At 42.4% G+C, this 18,576-nt stretch overlaps 1 protein-coding gene across 2 annotated transcripts in view; it reads left to right on the top strand.

Annotated features, from left to right (window-relative positions):
• lrig1 (leucine-rich repeats and immunoglobulin-like domains 1) overlaps window positions 1–18,576 on the top strand; it is a 155,102-nt gene that overhangs the window by 77,130 nt on the left and 59,396 nt on the right. For both annotated transcript variants that reach the window (XM_038810593.1, XM_038810594.1), the window contains exons 4-5: window positions 10,101–10,238; window positions 16,502–16,645. In XM_038810593.1, coding sequence (XP_038666521.1) covers window positions 10,101–10,238; window positions 16,502–16,645 — 282 coding nt within the window. The remainder of the gene's footprint in view (window positions 1–10,100; window positions 10,239–16,501; window positions 16,646–18,576) is intronic.

Genomic DNA, 18,576 nt, shown 5'->3' with positions numbered 1-18,576 from the left:
CCTGTTCGGGATCACGGAGGGAGAATTCAGAATTCTCAGCTGATATGGGAATTGAACCAGCGCTGCTGGCCTTGTTCTGCATTACAAACCAGCTGTCTAGCCCACTGAGCTAAACCAGCCCTGCCATAGTTGAGAGTTCTTCATCCCACTTTCCTGTCTGCAACTGCTCTGGCTTCCAGTTGAAAATAAAAACAAATGAAAGCCCTGTCCTCAGACAGTGGCCTCCTGTTGCGAAGCAATAACTGACTCTTTACTCTTCACACAGTAGCCTCCTCTCAGCACAATAGAATCACAGTTGGAATTGAAACCAACTCTCAAACATCCAAACACCTTTGTCCAGCAAGAATCTGACTATAGGTTTTGCCCGTCCTGACACACAAACGTTAAATTAATCCACTAAAACTATACCTTATTTCTAATATCTATCAGTACAAATATAAATCCTTTAAAACTACCTTTTGTTTTTCTAACAGTGGCAAGACATTTCTTCCCATTATGAATAGGTATATACTACAAAATAATTTATTTCAGTCTAGATCTACACAGGAATGTGACTGGAATTCAAGCATTAATGCATTGCATTCAACAATAGGAATTGTAAGAGAAGGAAGCATTTACCTTAATTTTGGGGAGAAAGTTCACCTTTCCACGTAAACTATTTAATTTTGCTTGTTGTGACCAATTCTTTAATTTTAGAGTATGCAAGTGAATCTCACGGATATATAGAGACCATGCAATTTTATAATAGGGGTGTGCCAGCAGCCACAACTTTCCCTCCCAAAAGAGCTGGAAAATCACTTCTAGCCTGTAAGATTTATTGCCAGTTCGCCACCCACTCTAGAACTGCTCAGCTGTCTTTCCTCCTCACCAGTCGGCCCACCTCCTAACCCATTAAACAGGGACGTTTTTGATGTTGAAAATCTCTTCTTGCTTTTGTTCATTCTTGTTCTGTATATATCCAGTTCATAATTTGTTGAAGAGGGAAAGAATCTTATACATGACTATATGTTCTATTTTTTTTTTACAAAGCAGCCTGCTCTTTGCACATGTTTTATTAGGCCTCCAATCGGGCACAAGTTGGTTTTCAGGCCTCAGATTGGGAGTGAGTTGGTTATCAGGCATCCAATTATTAGGAAATATAGTGTCAGGTGTAGCCTGAGTGGATGAATCATGCTATTTATAAATGATCATTACTCAAGGTTATGAGCATCTGGAATATGTCAGTTGAAATGGCTGAAATAAAATATAGGTGAATTACAAGGATAGAGAAAAGGAAAGGGATTTGTATTTTAAAAATGTGATGTTGCCACGACTAACAAAATTATGAGAAGAATCACATCCTTTTGGTCCTCGGTTTCTCATTTTTAATTTTACCCTGCAGATGCAACATTTTCCATTTCTTCAGATGTGTAAAAGATTAGCAGTCTTGAGCACGTGTGATTAAACACCTAGGTGTTGGCAACTGAGCCTGAAGACCATTTTGATTTTAAGCTTGAAGAGGTACCCTCCGTCATTCCAGCTATATAGGCAAAACTGAAGCTGACTCAAGCTGGTAACAAAAAAAAGCTGAAACCGCTCTATTGCTTCAAAATGATTGAATAACCTGATTATTTAACAATTTGAGTGCAAGGGCTTTTATTGTTTTGCAATTCAATTTGTTTTCTGTGGAAGTTGAAACCCACTGTTCTCATCTGTGACAAAGTATTTGCAAGGTGTGCTCAGTGGACATATCATGACGTAAACAGCAGAAGTATGTGATATTAAAGGTTCCACTGTAATTTAAATGATGTCTATCACCTTAAAATGAGGTATACAAAATATGAAATTATAAGAGAGTATGATCATTCTTTGTAACTTGGAGGAAGTGAAGCCTTGTTCCTTTTTTTGAAAGGTCTGGTTAATAATAATGTTTCCGGGGCTATAATGTTGGCAGTTTCAAGTAGTTCAGACACAGCAAAGTGCCACTCCAGCTAAATTGATAACTCTTGCCAGACTGAAGGTTGTGGAGACCATAAATTAAAGCACATAATCTAGCATGATTCTTTAGTGTGGTGATGAAATGCTGCCTTACCTGCAGCTTTTGTCATCTTTTAAAATGAGAAATTAAGTCAAAGCCTTATTGTCTTCAGTTGGCGTATAGGGTCCCTTGGGCATTTTTCAAAGGGTAGCAAATTCTCCAGATATCCTGGTTATCCTTGATGATTTATCATGCAATTTATTATTTGCATACCATGTTTATATGTCTGCATATTCGCATTCCAATGACTGCAGCTGCTGGTCCTTACAAATGGTGAGGGATTGCTTTTTCTGCATTTTTGAAAAAGAGATAGGAGATGTGACTTCGTTTTGTTCTGAAATAGAAGTGATCCTATTCAAGCTGTGCCATTGTGGTTTGAAGGCAATGTGACCCCAGGGATGTGTAAACTGGTCCTTTGACGCATGCACTTTGTCAGTTCTACTTTCACTGCAGTATTGCAAATTAAGTTTATTTTCTCGCACCTGATTATTGATTCTGCTGTACTACCACATGCAGGAGTTTAATGGGGGTTGGGGAGTACAACAAGCCAGAGCGCACAAAACAATAGTGATGTGCACAACCCGATCTATCACTATTCATTTTTATAGTGCCAGCCATCTTTCAGTGGCAGCACCCTTTGAATTAGCAGGTTGTGGCTCAAGTTCTACACCAAGTGATTTGAACACATAAATCTAGACTGACACTCCATTGCAGTACTGGGGGAACTCTACATTTTAGAGGCAGTGTTCTCTTGCGTAGATACACTACTTTGAAGAAAAGCAGGAGGATCTCACTAGTGACCTAGCCAGTATTTTTCCCTATTATCACCATTAATATGTCACTTTCACACTGATGTTTTGAGTAGCTTGCTGTATACCATTGGCTGTCACACTTACTAAATTACAAGTGTTGCTACACTTCAAAAGTACTTCCTTTTGTAAAGATTTGTTCAGTAGGTCTTGGAAATTGAGGCTTGTAAGGTTGGACAAGTAGTGTTTATTGGTAATGCATTACTTTGTACATATGTATATAATTTAACTCCACTGGGAACTAACTTCACACTGATTTCTACTTTAGTGTCTCCATTCATCTCTTTACTGTCTCTCAATATTAGACTGTTAGGTGGTACTGTTCTCCAGCCCCACATTCCCAAGCCTTTACCCAACATATTTACAGTATAATCTTTACTTACTACTCTTTATGTGCTACCCCTTCTCTTCCCCTCAAGCCTGTGATTTTATAAATTCAGATGCAGGAAGATTTATGATTTCCTCCAAATTTCATTCGGGTCACACTTTTTTCAGTGGAAACTCAGTTGCTTTGGGTAGGTTTTTATTGGCTTGGAGTTGAAATCATAGTGTGTTTCCAGCAATTTGTTGTTTCCATCTGATTTGATTTTGTGCTTCTGGAGTTGAACTTTTCCTTACCAATGACCCATTTGCTTTATTTAGATACCATGGGCTTACCCCATTCCTTCTGGAGAGAGTGTCCACTTAGAATCATAGAATCCCTGCCGTGCAGAAGGAGGCCATTTGGCCCATCAAGTCAGCACCAACCTTCTGAAAGAGCACCCTACCTCGGCCCAAACCCTACTTGGGGGCAATTTAGCCTGGCCAATCAATCTAGCCTGCACATCTTTGGACAATGGGAGGAAACCAGAGCATCTAGAGGAAACTCACGCAGACGCGGGAAGAATGTTTGTCTGTGTGGAGTTTGTACAATCACCCCAAGGTTGGAATCGAACCCGGGTCCCAGGCGCTGAGAGGCAGCAGTGCTTGCCACCGTGCCACCCTTCATGATTCCTTCATAGTATGAACAAAGCCTGTGGAGTCTGCCATGATCTTTCCAGTGGTTAAAGGTGTATCTCCATTTCACTTGAATGTTCTCATCTTTGAGTTCATCCTGCAGTTTGGTTTTCATCGCCATGTTGTGTACTTTCATGTGCTCTTATACTTCACAGGTGTGCTCTGGTGAGTTGACGATTGCTGCTGCTCCTACTTTAGCACTGCCTTTCTGCTGTTGGAAATTATAGTATTGTGGCACTGTGTTCGCAGATTGGGTGACAGCAGCGGTTGAGCCTGAGGTTGGGGCTCATCGTTATTGCTAATCATGTCTTATGCTTGAACTATGGTGATATTTATCTGAAAGTTTGACTGGTCTGACCAAAGAGGAGCTTCTGCCACTTGCAAGGGAGTTGGACAAACCGGCTCAGCAAACAATGAGGACAGTTCAGAGCTGACATCCCAGTTGACAGTCTCTTCACTGGTGGGCCTCTCAGAAACTTGCTATTCTGTGTAGTGGACAATAGAGGTTGTTTTGATATCTACTGCTGCTTTGAGATCAAGGGCAACATGCTTGAGAAAAAAGGATTGGTTTTAGTTACATACAAAATGTTTTTTTGATATTTGATTTTTACAATACAGCAGTAGTTCTTGGACCATGCCTATGACCGGAAATCAAATTTCTCTAGGGTCATCGTGGTGCCTGCTGTTCAAAGCCAAAGGTCTTTCAACTATGGTTCCTTTTTCAAAAGAACCATTAAACAGGTTCTAATATCTAATTTGAAATTGGCGAGGTGACTATTTACAGTCAACATTCCCAAAGGAGAACCCAGGATCCTTGATCTCATTCAAGAAGCACAGTTGAATTCTTCTTTTTCTTGGGTGTGGTACCTCACTCTTGTTGTCTGTTTACGGATTCTCCATCCATCTCGATGGCACAGCTTCCCAAAATGTCCAAGCCAGTTGCAGTTCAAGCAGGCGTGCAGAGACTGTTGGGTGTTGCTCTTGTCTGTGAGGTATTTTGGCATCACAGCACTGATGTGGTCTCCTACCGTAGTTTAATCTGTTTGGGTATCGTCTTCCTTGGCCTGGGGTCTCCCTGCGCTGTTGCCTTTATGAGCTGGATGGGGCTGGACAGTTGGGGTTGCTGTATACAATAGCTTAACCTCCCCTTGTAAAATGGGCCAGTGATTGTGAATTTCAGACTTCCTGACTATTTAGATTGCCTTTTCTACAGTTGGATCACCTTTTACCTGTAGTCTGTCTGAAGAGCATCATTAGGCACTCCGATTACTACTTGGTCTTTTATGATCGCTGACTTAAGGTCCAGAATCAATGTTGAGGACTCTGAGGGCAACTCCCTCCTGACTGAATGCCACTGTGCTGCCACTTCTGCTGGGTCTGTCTTGTTGGTGAGACAGGGCATACCCAGGAATGGTGTTAGTGATGGCTGGGACATTGTTGATAAGGTATGTTTCTGTCAGTATGACTATGTCAGTCTGTTGCTTTGGCACAGGCCCCAACATTTGCACAAGCCGCAGGTGTTAGTAAGGAGGACTTTGCAGTGATGGCAGGGTTGGGTTTGCTGTTGTCGTTTCCAGTGTCTGGGTCGATGCCAGATGGTCTATCCGGTTTCATTCCTTTTTTTGTGTTTTCCTAGCGGTTGAACGGTACAACTGGCTTGCTAGGCCATTTCAACGGGCATTTTAAGAGTCAACCACATTGCTATGGGTCTGGAGTCATATGTACGCCAGACTAGGTAAGGATGGCAGATTTCCTTCCCTAAAGGACATAGTGAACCAGATCGTTTTTTACGACAGTGGTTTCATGGTCATCATTAGACTTTTTAAATTCCAGATATTTTATTGTGTTTTTAAAATTCCACCACCTGCTGTGGTAGGAATCGAACCTGGGTCCCCAGATCATTATCCTGGGTCTCCGGATCACTAATCCAGTGACAATACCACTATGTCATATCTCATGATGTCATCAGCTATTTGATCTACCGAGCACAGTAATGTATTCGCTTGTTCAGCTTCTGCCTTGTCTAATCCTGAAGTTACCATAAGAGTTTTTACATCACGGAAAGAGGCACTTTGGCCTTCGTGTATGTCAACTATTAAGCACCAATTTATTCTAATCCCATTTTCCAGCACTTGGCCCATAGTCTTATATGATATAGCATTTTAAGTGTTCATCTAAATACTTGAAAGGTGAGGATTCCTGCCTCTATCACCCTTTCGGGTAGTGAGATCCAGTTTCCAACCACCGCCTGCTTTGAAAAGGTTGTTTTCTCATGTCCCATCTAAACTGCCTCCATACCGGAAATCTATGCCCCCTATTTATTGACCCATCTGCTAAACCCCTGCCAGAATCCCTCCAGCTTCAGACAGGCCCAAAACATGTGGACACCCCTCAATTCCCACCCATTGCCACCTCCAGTGCCCCACGTCTAGCCCACCCAGAGTGAACATATGATTCCTGCAGATCGGTGCCCAAACAGAGGCCCCCTCCAGCCTCGGGGCTGCCATCACCACCAGCTTGTGGCATACCTGGCTGGCAAGAACGGCAGAGGCAGCGTCAACAGTGCCTCTTTAGCTCAAGTCCTTGCAAGAGGCTGCCTCCATCCGCTCCCATACCGACCCTGCCAGCACCCACTTCCTGACGATGGCTATATTTTGCTGCCCAGTAGTAATTCATCACGTTTGGCAGAGCCCCTCACCCGCTCTGCCAAACTTGTTTACTCATGGGGCTTTACCCGCCCATACAAACCCTGAAGTCAGTGCATTATCCTCCTAAAAAAGCCTTTGCAATAAAGATCGGGTGGGTTTGGAACACAAATGAGAACCTCATCTTCACAGACTGCACCCGCCCCGCCAACGACAGTGGGAGCATGTCCCACCTCCTAAAATCCCCCTTCATTTGCTCCATCAGCCAAGCCAGATTCAACTTGTGTAACTGCTCCCACCCTCGTGCCACCTGAATGTCCAGATACCTGAAACTCGCCCTCACTACCTTTTAAATGGCAACTCATCCAACTTCCTCTCCTGCACCCTCGCCTGGATTGGGAAAATTTCACTCTTCCCCATGTTCAATCTGTACCCCGAGAACTGGCCATATTCCTCCAATACCTTTCAGTGGGTTTGATTATATAGAGTAAAAGATCATCTGCATACAGTGAGACCTTATGACCCCTTGACACCCTAAGCGTGTTGACAATGGCTCTATCGCCAAGGCAAAGAGCAATGGGGAGGGTGAGCAACTCTGTCTCGTCCCACAGTGCAACCTAAAACACTCCCACCTCACCCGGGTTGTCCACACACTCGCTTCCGGCACCCGGTACAACTGCTGGACCCAAACCCAACTGCCCCTGCACCTCCCACAAATAATCTCATTCCACCCAGTCAAAGGCCTTCTCCGCATCCATAGTGACTACTACCTCCACATTTCGTCCCTCTGGGGGCATCATTATAACGTTTAACAAATGCCTAATATTGGCTGACAGATACCTCCCGTTTACGAACCCTGCCTGATCTTTCCTTAAATCCCCTGGCACGCCCTGGCACATAGTCCACAATCTGTGAGGCCAAGATCTTGGCCAGCAACTTGGCATCCACATTCAGCAATGAAATTGGACGGATCCACACTGCTGTGGGTCCTTATCCCTCTTTTAAAATTAAGGAAATCGAGGCCTGCGACAATGTGGGGGGTGCTCCTCCCCCTCTTTTGCCTCATTCAATGCCCTTACCAGCAGGGGCTCCAAGTCCCTCAAGAACTTTTTATAAAATTCCACCAGGAAGCCATCCAGGCCTGGGGCCTTCCCCACCTGCATCGCCTCCACACCCTACATCACCTCCACCAATCCAATGGGTACTCTCAGCCCCTCCACCTTGGGGAATTCTAACCCGTCTAAGAAAAGGCTAGTTCCCTCCACCCCAGCCGGGGGTTCCGAATTATATAGCCTCTTGTAAAAGTCCTCAAATACTCTATTCACCCCCACCGAGTCTCAGACCATATCCCCCCTCCTATCCTTCACATTCCAATCTCCCTCGCTGCCTCCTGCTTCCTCAACTGGTGTGCCAACATTGTACTTGATTTTTTCCCCTATATTCATAGACTGCCCCCCTGGCCCTCCTCAGCAGCCACACTACCTTACCTGTAGGTATCAGTCCAAACTCCATCTGGAGTTTCTGCCGCTCCATCAACAACCCAGGCTCTGGGACCTCGAGTACCTCCTCTCGACCTGTATGAGCTTATCCACTAACTTCACCATTTCTGCCGCTCCATCTAGTCCCTATGCACCCATATTGATATAAGCTACTATGTCTGCTACTATGTTTCCCACCTCAAACGCTACTTGTTTATTTATCAGGGCCACCCCCTGCACATCTTCAAATCTAATCTGAGTGAAAGACTTGGCCTACCAACCCCTTTCCTTAGCCTGGTCTGATGTCCTGATCATACGGTGTATTTCCAGCAAGAATGCCACATTTGCCTTTTAGCTCCTCAAATGCGCGAACATGCGGGTTCTCTTGACTGGCCCATGCAGCCCCCTCACATTCCATGTGATCAATCGGGTCGGGCCCTCACCCCGTGCTGATCAACCATAACCCCTCTTGGGCCAGCCTTCTTCTATTGCTCTGTCTCCACTTCTCCAAGTAGCTTTTGGGACACTCTCCAGCTTCATCTTCGGTTCAGGTCCACTACAGTCAGGTTAAGGTGCTGTTCCTTTTAGTTTTTATAATTCTGGGTCCTTTGTTTCATTCATTAGCTGCCATCATGCTATGAAAGTTTGTTCCGTAGCGCTCCGATTCTGAGGCTTGTAAGGTTGAACAGTAGTGATCATTGGTAACACATAACCATATACTGGGGTAGAAAGTATAGCCCAAACTGGGAGCTAACTTCATGCTGGCTTCTAATCTCTCGATGCAGCAGTCACCTTTCTGCTGTCACGTGTTTCTCCACATCATACTGCAAGTGGTATTGTTGTTGTTCCCATATTAACCCTTGCTGTGCTGAACACCCTTACTACGCTTCCTCAGATGGAAAGTGCTTTGGTCATGAAAATCGCTATATAAATGTAAAGCTTTAATTTTCATTTCATTTCTACTGCACTAAAGATGAAGTAAACAGATTTGCAATGTTGTGTGCTTTAGTAACTGCCATGTGTGGCAAAAATCATTCTCTAAAATGCTGACTGCTCAAAAATGCAAGTATTTGGTAACTCTGAATTTGTATGTATTTACATTTTTCTAAAAAAACTTAAGGTGGGGCAGTGTTGAGGGAAGTTTGGTATTGGTGTGAAATACCACACCAACTTAAAGTACAGCTGCTATGTGAAAATAAGAAGCTGAAATGACATAAGCCACCTGGTAACTAGGAAAGCATGCACCCTAATTATTGGAGTTTGTCATCCTTTCAAGTTTAAGTAAATTAATTATGCTTGGATGTATACTTGTGCAGAACCATAATTTAAATTTTTTTTATCTTTGAGAAATGCACATCTGAAATTTAATTTGAACTTGTCACATTGTAGCTAATAAATTGTGCAACTATAACTCTACAAATCATCTCATTATAATAGTAACAAATGTTAGGGGTTGGTTGCTATGATATATGCTTAAAATATTTCAAACTAGCTCATCTAAAGGATATTTATCTCTATTTAATTCTTTCAGAATGAAGACACATCCTTTTATTGAACTAAAATACAACTGTGTTGTATGCTGATTAGAAGGCTAAGATGAAAATATGCTTGATTTTCAACATTTTCTAGCTGTTGCATTTTATTTCAAACCTTAATTTAATTTATGTATAATTGAACTTCCATTTTTCAGATATTTGGACAAGGCCTTCAATGATCTGGGGATATTTGCAACTCAGTATCAGTGGCCACTTTATGCGTTTAATATGTAATGTTCAGAAATATGGTGTGCCCCTTTCCATTGACTTACTTTAAATGATATTGCAAGGTTCTCTACAACCCCGAGCATGTGCATCCGATATCCATGCCATTTGTTTTGAATTTGGGTTATAGTGATGGCACATGACGATTGGCTTAATCCAGTTGCTAATTTTGTTCATCTTGATAAGAGGCCACTTATTAATGAGAAGGCCTGCGGTATATCTTTATTTAACAAGCTTATTGATTGACTAAAAATGCAACTTGTATGTTAGTTGAGAAAGAGTAATTGACTTGTAGCAGTAGTTTGCAAAATGCATGTTTTGGCACATTTTTTTTGTGAAGAAGAGTTTATTTTCCTGAAGTTTAATTTCATATGTGACTTTTAAAATTTTAACAGGCACCACAACAAGATCCGCAGTATTGAGGCAAATCGTTTGAGGTTGTACGAGTCCCTAGAAACACTGGACCTAGCCTATAATGAAATAACTGAAATCCGAAACAATTGCTTTCCACGTCAACTCAAAATTAAAGATCTGTGAGTACTATATTCTCTGTTAGAATAATGTGCAAGGATTGGGCGGGTTGGGGAGGGGTTGGTGGTGGGGGGGTGCCGACTGCAAACAGCCTTTGTTTTTTTGAATCACAAAGGTGTTACTGCCATTAATTTGTTTTCTTCTTCGTCCTATTTTACACCCCCACCCACCAGTACCAGCCTCCCCGAACAGGCGCCGGAATGTGCCGACTAGGGGCTTTTCACAGTAACTTAATTTGAAGCCTACTCGTGACAATGAGCGATTTTCATTCATTCGGTATGCCATTGGATTGGTGAAGAAATTAGTGTTGAATATTTATTGAAAAACTGTTTCTGCTTGTTTGCCACCTCCCCACCCCCACACATGTACATTTTTTTTCTTAAGTTTTCTTTGTCAATCCTTTTGACTAAGTGATCATTATTAATTTGACCCTTAATGGTGAATATTGAGATTCCAAGTGCCAAAACACTTATGCTGCTGAAGTAGCTGACATACTTGTGTAAGACAGGCCTCTTAAAGTTTTTTTAAAATTTTTGTTTTGCACACTTTTTTCCTCATGCATAAAGCTGCAGGAATATCTGAACTACTTTACTTGGGACCAAGCACAAACACAAGTATTTGTCAGCATTCTTATTTAAAGTGTCAAGATTGGAAATTATGTGTTAGATGCAGGTTGAAGCTGCTGAGGATGAGACCCATGATACAAATGAGATCACGACAAGGGGAATGGGGAAGGCTTTTGAGTACTGTGGGTTAGAAATTTAATAAACATGAGCAAGGATTCGATCCCAAGTGAACAAAGGGAAGGGACATGATCTAAAGGAGATGGTGGAATATAGGGGGAAATAAATAATTGTAAAGTAGTGCAAGATTGTCTAAACTCTTATCAGTTGGTTTCTCTGACAAAGTCATGGACTGGAAGAACCTGGATAACAAATAATCGGAGGGGATTGTGGTGGTAAACTGGTGTGGAAGCATTAATATGGAGGATATTGGTGAAGGTAGCTTGTGAGTTTTGAGGTGAAGAATATAACCTGGATAATGAGAATGGAACAGCTCATGGTTGGCACATTGGAGTGTACCTAGATTGCAGCAAGTGGGACGTGACAAATGGGTAACAGCAGGAGTACAAGAATTCACATTCCATCAAGGCAAAAATGAAATAGAATTCAGTAAATCTGGTAACTTGGCTGCCATTTTGTCATAAAATTCACTAATATACCTCTGGCAAGGGACTGGACACCACCACTGATTCTAGCCTACCCATAACTCCTGTCTGCTAGGTGGTTGACTTTGAAGCAACATCATTTACTCCAGCCATTGGGGTTCTCTGCTCCCACTGGCAGCAACCGCCCCCCTCCCCCATATCCCAGTGGCGTGGGGTGGCTTCAATGGGAAATCCCATTGACAAATTACGGGAATAGAGAATCCTGCCACCAGCGAACGGCATGCTGCCAAAAAACACACAGCTGGGGACTGCAGAATCTAGCTCTATTTTCCTTTTTTAAAAAAACATTGGTAAGATGGTGTAGTTTACTAAGTCAGAAGTCATCAAGGATAATGCACTTGTATTATAGTAACACGGAATATGTTGCTAACTTTGACCAGGAGGCTTTAGTATTGTAAATTGAAAGGATTTAAATAGGAAGTGTGAGGGTTTGATGGCCATAATTCCCAAGTTGCAGCTGCACAGACATTGGAAAAATACTGTGAAAGGGTCAAACAGCTCTGCATGGCCAAGGGAAAGTAAACGGAACATTGAGTGATACATTCCAGAATCTTGGCGAGCGAGTACGAGATGGATCAGCAGTTGGAGAACCTGGACTGATATCAGTAGACATTTTTAAGAAGCGGGATGGTTGTGATGCTTTGAAATGGGGACAGGAAACACAACTCGAGCAAAGGAATCACTAAATACCATGGGAGCATTTGGGTGAGAAAAGGCAAGTGAGTACACAGGAGGTGAATTGGGAAGGTGCTAAGGAACCATGGCTCATAAAGGATATTAGTCGTGAAGGTTAAGGTGGTGGTAGGAAAATTATGCAAAGTTGTCAGAGTAGAGCTGGGCAAGGAACCAAACTGGAAGTGAATGGAGAATGCAGCCTACGCTTTTTTCCCTCATTGACTTCCAACGTTGATTTTTGTGAAAGGGCAACTGCATTGCAGCCAGGTTTTCTTGTTGCAGGGACAAAAATAAATTGCTGCCTCAGCTGAACTCAGTAAATGGCATGGATGAAGTTTAGGTCCTTCACAGTGTGCAGGATTCAGTACCATGAATGAGATATCCACTTGAGTCTTGTAGAGGAGGTAAATTGTTGAGTGAACCATCATACTATGCCCTTTGGCTTTCTTTCACCTGCAGTAATCATGTAAAATTGTGTTGTGATGTACATTTAAACATTCTGCAGCTACTCCAAGTATGTGCCAAGCAAAGAAATGCAGCATAATAGTATCTTCTGTTTCATGTGCTTCTGACCTTCATCCCTATATAATGTAGAAAAACGCAACCTCTGCCCAATGTGCCACCAGTGGTGCACAATTTAAATCTTGGTTCCTGAATGACTGTGTCAAATAAATTGTTTTATAAAAGTAATTGGTGTGATCAGTGGGGGAAGAAAATGTGCTTGTGAATATAAATGTTAATTTTTTTTTTAAAATGCTGGAGACACAACAGATTAGAGCAGCTATGGAGAGAGGAAGGTTTACCTTTCCCCCTTCCACAGCTGCTTTTTCCACTCTTTTCCTAATAGGATCTGTATGTAGTTCAGATTTGAAACATCTGTACTATTTTACTTGCAAGTTTTAAAACAAAAGTGATGAAGCAATTAGACTGTTGCCAAATTCCATGAGAGCAGTTCATGCTTTTGCTATTTTAAAGCAGTTTGAATTAGAATTTGTGCATTTATTACACTCTTGTATGGCATAGGGATCTTTGTAAGTAGACAAAAGCACCTCATTGCTTACAATTTTTTGATTTATAAATGCATCTAAAGTTTGCTTCCTCTGCAAACGAGAAGGAACCTAGAATTGCATTGCTTTGCTGTGTTATTCAAAAGTGACTTGAGTACAAACTTGTATTTTCCATATAAGGCAACAAAAAAAATGAAGCTAGGTTCTTGGCTTTTGCAGAGTACGTTAGGTTGGGCTAAGGCCAAAGGACTTGGTGATGCAAGGGTACTTCTGTTGATTCCCTTGGTTCCTATTTCTTTCATTTTTAGATTGTTAATGGAGACGTACTTTTAAGCCGAGCAGAGGAAGTAAGGAACTCTATGTCAACATCGTACACTGTTATAAAGTTTTGTATTTTGGGCAAAAGAACCCAGACTTTATGGCACCCAAGAGATTGGAGGGGCTTGTTTTGATTGGTTGGCTGGTGGCCAATGGATTGGCCAGGGACAATATTCTGCCTGGCAACCGGCAGTGGGGCTTTTCAGAGAATCTACTGGACCCTCAAGGTGGAAGTAGCTCTCTTCTCTGCTGCCTACTGTCTGAAGCTTCTAGACCCTGAAAGAAGAAGTTTTTTTCTCTCTCCCTTTTTTCTCCTTTTTTTCTTTTCTCTTTTCTCCTCTTCTTTCTCTCTCTCTCCTGAGTCTACAGTGAAAACCATTACAAGCTTAAATAAAAAAGATAGCATCCAGAGACTGAAGAAGAAACTAATTAGAAGACGTCCATCTGTAGTTTTTGGCAGCTGAAGACTGGGTATTTTGAAGTAAAGGTTAATTTCAACCATGCTGCACCTCTATGGCAAGTGGGGCTGGAATTGACTGCACTGGACCAGGGTCCATAAGTGAGTTTGTTTACAAGCAAAGGTTGATTGTTTGTTTTCAAGGCTACCATCCTTTTTAAAAAAAATAAAATAAAAATAAATGTAGAGTACCCAAATTATTTTTTCCAATTCAGGGGCAATTTACCATGGCCAATCCACCGAGCTGCACATCTTTGAGTTGTGGGGGCGAAACCCACACAAACATGGGGAGAATGTGCAAACTCCCCACGGACAGTGACGCAGAGCTGGGATCGAACCTGGGACCTCGGTGCTGTGAGGCAGAGTGCTAACCACTGCGCCACCGTGCTCCCTAACATTCTTTTTAAAAATCTGGTTTTAGAAAAAGTCCAACTAGTTTTCAAATTCTTTAATTCTGTATAGTTTGCTATCTTTTCTTCTCTACTTTACAAAGAATTTCGGTGTTTAATTTATTTCCATCAAGATATTTAAAACATGTATAAAATATGTATGACTAATTCTAATACCATTTGCTCTCCCTTGAAACTCGCCAACTCTGATTGTGGCTCCATTGATCACACTAATATTTCTGCTCAATACCTTTTGAGTACAGAATGCAGTGGGAATACACGTGGTTCGGCTTGCTTGTTATTTTGAAGTATGGATTCTACTATAACTGCTTGCTACAGGAGGAAAGACAACAATTCACTGACATTCAGCACCCTGTAAAAGGTTTGGAACAAAAAAGTGCTGATTTGTAAAAGGCTATGGAGAGAGCTGGGGGTGTGGGTGGTAGCAATGCCTAATGGGAAACTCAGAAGTAAGGATAATGCTGAATATAGTATTATGTCTTTTACATTTTGTTATGCACGTTCCCTGACGGACAGCTAGCCTGCAACATTTGATAGAGCAGTTGCAAAGTTGGAAAATCTAAGGCAGAAGGCTGTGGAGCGGAATTATTGTAGTGCACTGGGTGAAATGGGCGTGCAGTGTGAGAGATTGTGGGGTGTATGAAGAAACTTGTTGGGTTTGGTGGAATCTCCTGTTTATTTTGGCCAATAAGCAGTGCTGGTTTTGTGCTTATCTTCTGGATCTGGCGTGTCTTCCATGCACCTGCCAGATTTCCAGCACCCCAGGAAGTATAAGTGACATCACTTAACAATAAAACTTGTTAAAATGGAAGTTTCCAGTGACTCACCATTCTGCGATTGTAATGATCACCTGACCTTCTATTAAAATCCCCTCTCAGAAGAGGTGGATGGCTTGAGTTAAATTTATTGGTAATCATTTCCTCCAATAGCAAAGGTTTATGGCAGCTAGTGCTATAAAAAAAGTGTATCTGCACCCCCCCACCCCCCATCCCAAAACCTCTGACTTTTTCTCAACTGGCCTGAGTTAGTAAGTTGGGGAGAAAGATACAGCTGCATTTCATTGTAAGTAACAAGGAACAGTGACTATCCAACTAATTGCCACTACACCGAAGTTATGGCTTTGATTCTTGTATCCTGGTTTGCTGATGTTACAAACTATGTGGGAAAGTTTGTAATTGCTGCAAAAGAATTTACCTGGAATAAATGAGTGGGCAATGACTGGGAAATGTTGGCATTTAGGAGTATTTGGGTGTCTTTATTCAAAAAATGAACATGCAGGTACACCAAGCAATTAGGCAAGCAAATAATATGTTGACCTTTATTACAAAGGGATTGTGTATAAAAAAATAAAGTCTTGCTGCAGTTGTCAGGCCTTGGTGACGCTACACCTAGAGTACTGTGCAGGTATAGTATCCTTATCTAAGAAAGGATGTACTTGGAAAGAATGCAATGATAATTCACTAAACTAATGTCTTGGGTGAGGGGATTGTCCATATAATAGATTAGCTACTTAGGCCTTTATTCTCACGAGTTTGGAAGAGTGAGAAATGATCTCATTGTAATTCTTAACAGACTTCATGTGGTATAAGCTAGGAGGGTATTGACGGCCTAAAATTAAAGGATGTGGACTCCAAACAAGGGATCAGCTATTTAGGACTGAAGTTAGGAGAAAAATCTTCACTTACAGTTGTGAAGCTTTGGAATACTGCACTGCAGAGACCTGTGAATGTTCAATTATTGGTATATTCAAGACGGGCATAGGCAAATTTTTAGATATCAAGGGATATAAGTTTGTGCAGGAAGATGTCGCTAAGGCGGAAAAGCAGTAGTGATCATATTTAATGAGAGAGCTGAATAAAAGCAATTGTCCAATAAATGTTGGCAAGCTAAAGCTAATATCACACCAGTTCTTTCTTTGCAACAAAAAGGTACCAAGCTACATACTTGATGAATACATTGTATTGAATGCAGTTTTGACTGCTTGTAAATCTCAATATTTTTATTTGTTTGTTTTAAGGTTAAAACGGCATAAATGAAAAGTACATAACTTTGCATCATAAATTGGTCTCATACTTTGCATCCATTGCAAGGTTTTTCATAGTTTTAATGTTTTAGTTTCTATTGAATCCGGTAGTAATTCTAATTGTAATCTATAAATCTGCATCCTTAGATATCTGGGCAATAATCGAATAAGCATTTTGGAACCTGGAACATTTGATAATTTATCAAGCACCTTACAAGTTCTTCGACTGAGCAAAAACCGAATTTCACATCTGCCTGTCAGGATCTTCAAGTTACCTCATTTGTTACATCTGTGAGTACAGATCCTCATCATCTTTTCATTTCTTAATTCTTGATATCCTGGGTATATTATACTTATTCCATCGTATTAGTGTTTCATTAAATTAAAAAAAAACATTTTATTGAAGGTATTTTTAAATATTTACAAATACAAGGCAAAACCAAAAGGAGAATGGAAATACAAGCATACAAGCCCCAACCACCATACCAGGCATCAAAACCCCTCCCTCGCGCGCTGATGACTTAACCTTCTTTAAAGAAGTCCCACCTCAAAGTGGACCCCCCCCCACCATGAATAGTGAACTTGATCTTTTCCAGCCGCAGAAATTCTGGCACATTTCTGACCATATCCCGGACTTAGCTGGCTCGAGTCCCGCCAGCATAACAAAATTTGTCTCTGGTCTAACAAGGAAGCAAAGCAAAAACACCTGCGCCTCTTCCCCACCTGAACCCCTGAATCCTCTGACACTCCAAATATTGCCACCTCTGGACTCTGAGATATCTCTGCCCCCAAATCCTTTGCCATTACCTCCGAAAAGCCCTTCAAGAATAACCTCAATTTTGTGCAAGGCCAGAACATATGGACATGATTCGCCGACCTTCCTGCATGCTGCCTACACCTATCCTCCACTTCCGAGAAGAACTGACTCATCATTGACACTGTCGCGTGTGCCCTGTGCACCACCTTAAACTGAATAAGCCTTCCACATGACCAGGACGCATTCATCCTCCATAAAGTTTTCCTCCACACTCCAGCTCCCAGCTCCTCCTACCACTTATGCCTAATCTCCTCCACGGAGGCACTCTCCCACTCCATCAACTCCCCATACTACTCTGCTCTCCCCAGTTTCATCTTCTGATAGAAGCTTATCCTGTAGCACGGGGGTGGCAGTCTCAGAAATAACAGCAACTCCTTCCTAACAGTCTGAAGCTGTAGAAACCAGAATCCATTCCTCTCTGGCAACTGATACATCCCCTCGAGCTCCTCCAGGGTTTGCAAACTTTTACCAAGTGACTAAATCCTTGAAACATTCCATCCCTACTTGCAGCCACCCCTGGAAACTTGCATCCAGCCCTGCATTGGCACCCACAAAGATATGCCTTCCAAACCCAAGTATTGCCTCTACTGGTTCCAGACCCTCTGTGCTGATATCACCACCGGGCGTATAGAGTGGAGTACCTGACCAGCGAGAGTGGAAGGGGCGCTAGCAACAGTGCCCTCAAACTGGTCCCTTTGCACGAGGCTGCCTCCATCAGCTCCCGAAACGACCGCTCTTCCACCTCCTATCCATAATGCCGCTCAGTAGTAGTACATCAAATTCAGCAATGCCACCCCCTCCCCCGCCCGCCGTCACTCCCTCTTCATGAGCACACTCCCAACCTGCCCACACACACCTCAAAATCATACCATTCTTCTTCCTAAAAAGGGACTTGGGGACAAAAATCAGGAGGTTCTGAATCACAAACATAAACTTTGGCAGTACTGTCAGCTTCACTGTCTTTACCGAACCTGCCAATGGTAACACCTCCCACCTCTTAAATGCCTCCTTAATTCTCTCCACCGGTCACGCCAAATTCAACTTGTGCAGCTGGGCCCAACTCGGCGCGACCGATATCCCAAGATAGCAAACACGCCCTCACCAACCGAAATGGCAGCTCCCTAAGCCTTCTCTCATGCCCCGATGTGTGGATTTGAAATCTCTTTGCTTTTCTCCACATTCAACTTGTAAACTGAAAAGTGACCAAACTCCCACAGCATCCCCTTGATCCTATCGAAGCTCCCGACCAGGTCTGAAATATACAAAAGGAGGTCGTCTGCATACAGTGGAACCTTGTGCTCGATGCCCCATCACATCCTCAAATTCCTAAGTGCCATTGCCAATGGCTCAATCGCTTAAAGCAAAGAGCAGCGGGGAGAGAGGGTACCCCTGCCTTGTCCCCTGG

The sequence above is a fragment of the Scyliorhinus canicula genome, chromosome 11, assembly GCF_902713615.1.
Source record: "Scyliorhinus canicula chromosome 11, sScyCan1.1, whole genome shotgun sequence".
NCBI classification, from domain to species: Eukaryota; Metazoa; Chordata; class Chondrichthyes; order Carcharhiniformes; family Scyliorhinidae; genus Scyliorhinus; species Scyliorhinus canicula.
This window is presented reverse-complemented; position numbering and strand designations above follow the sequence as displayed.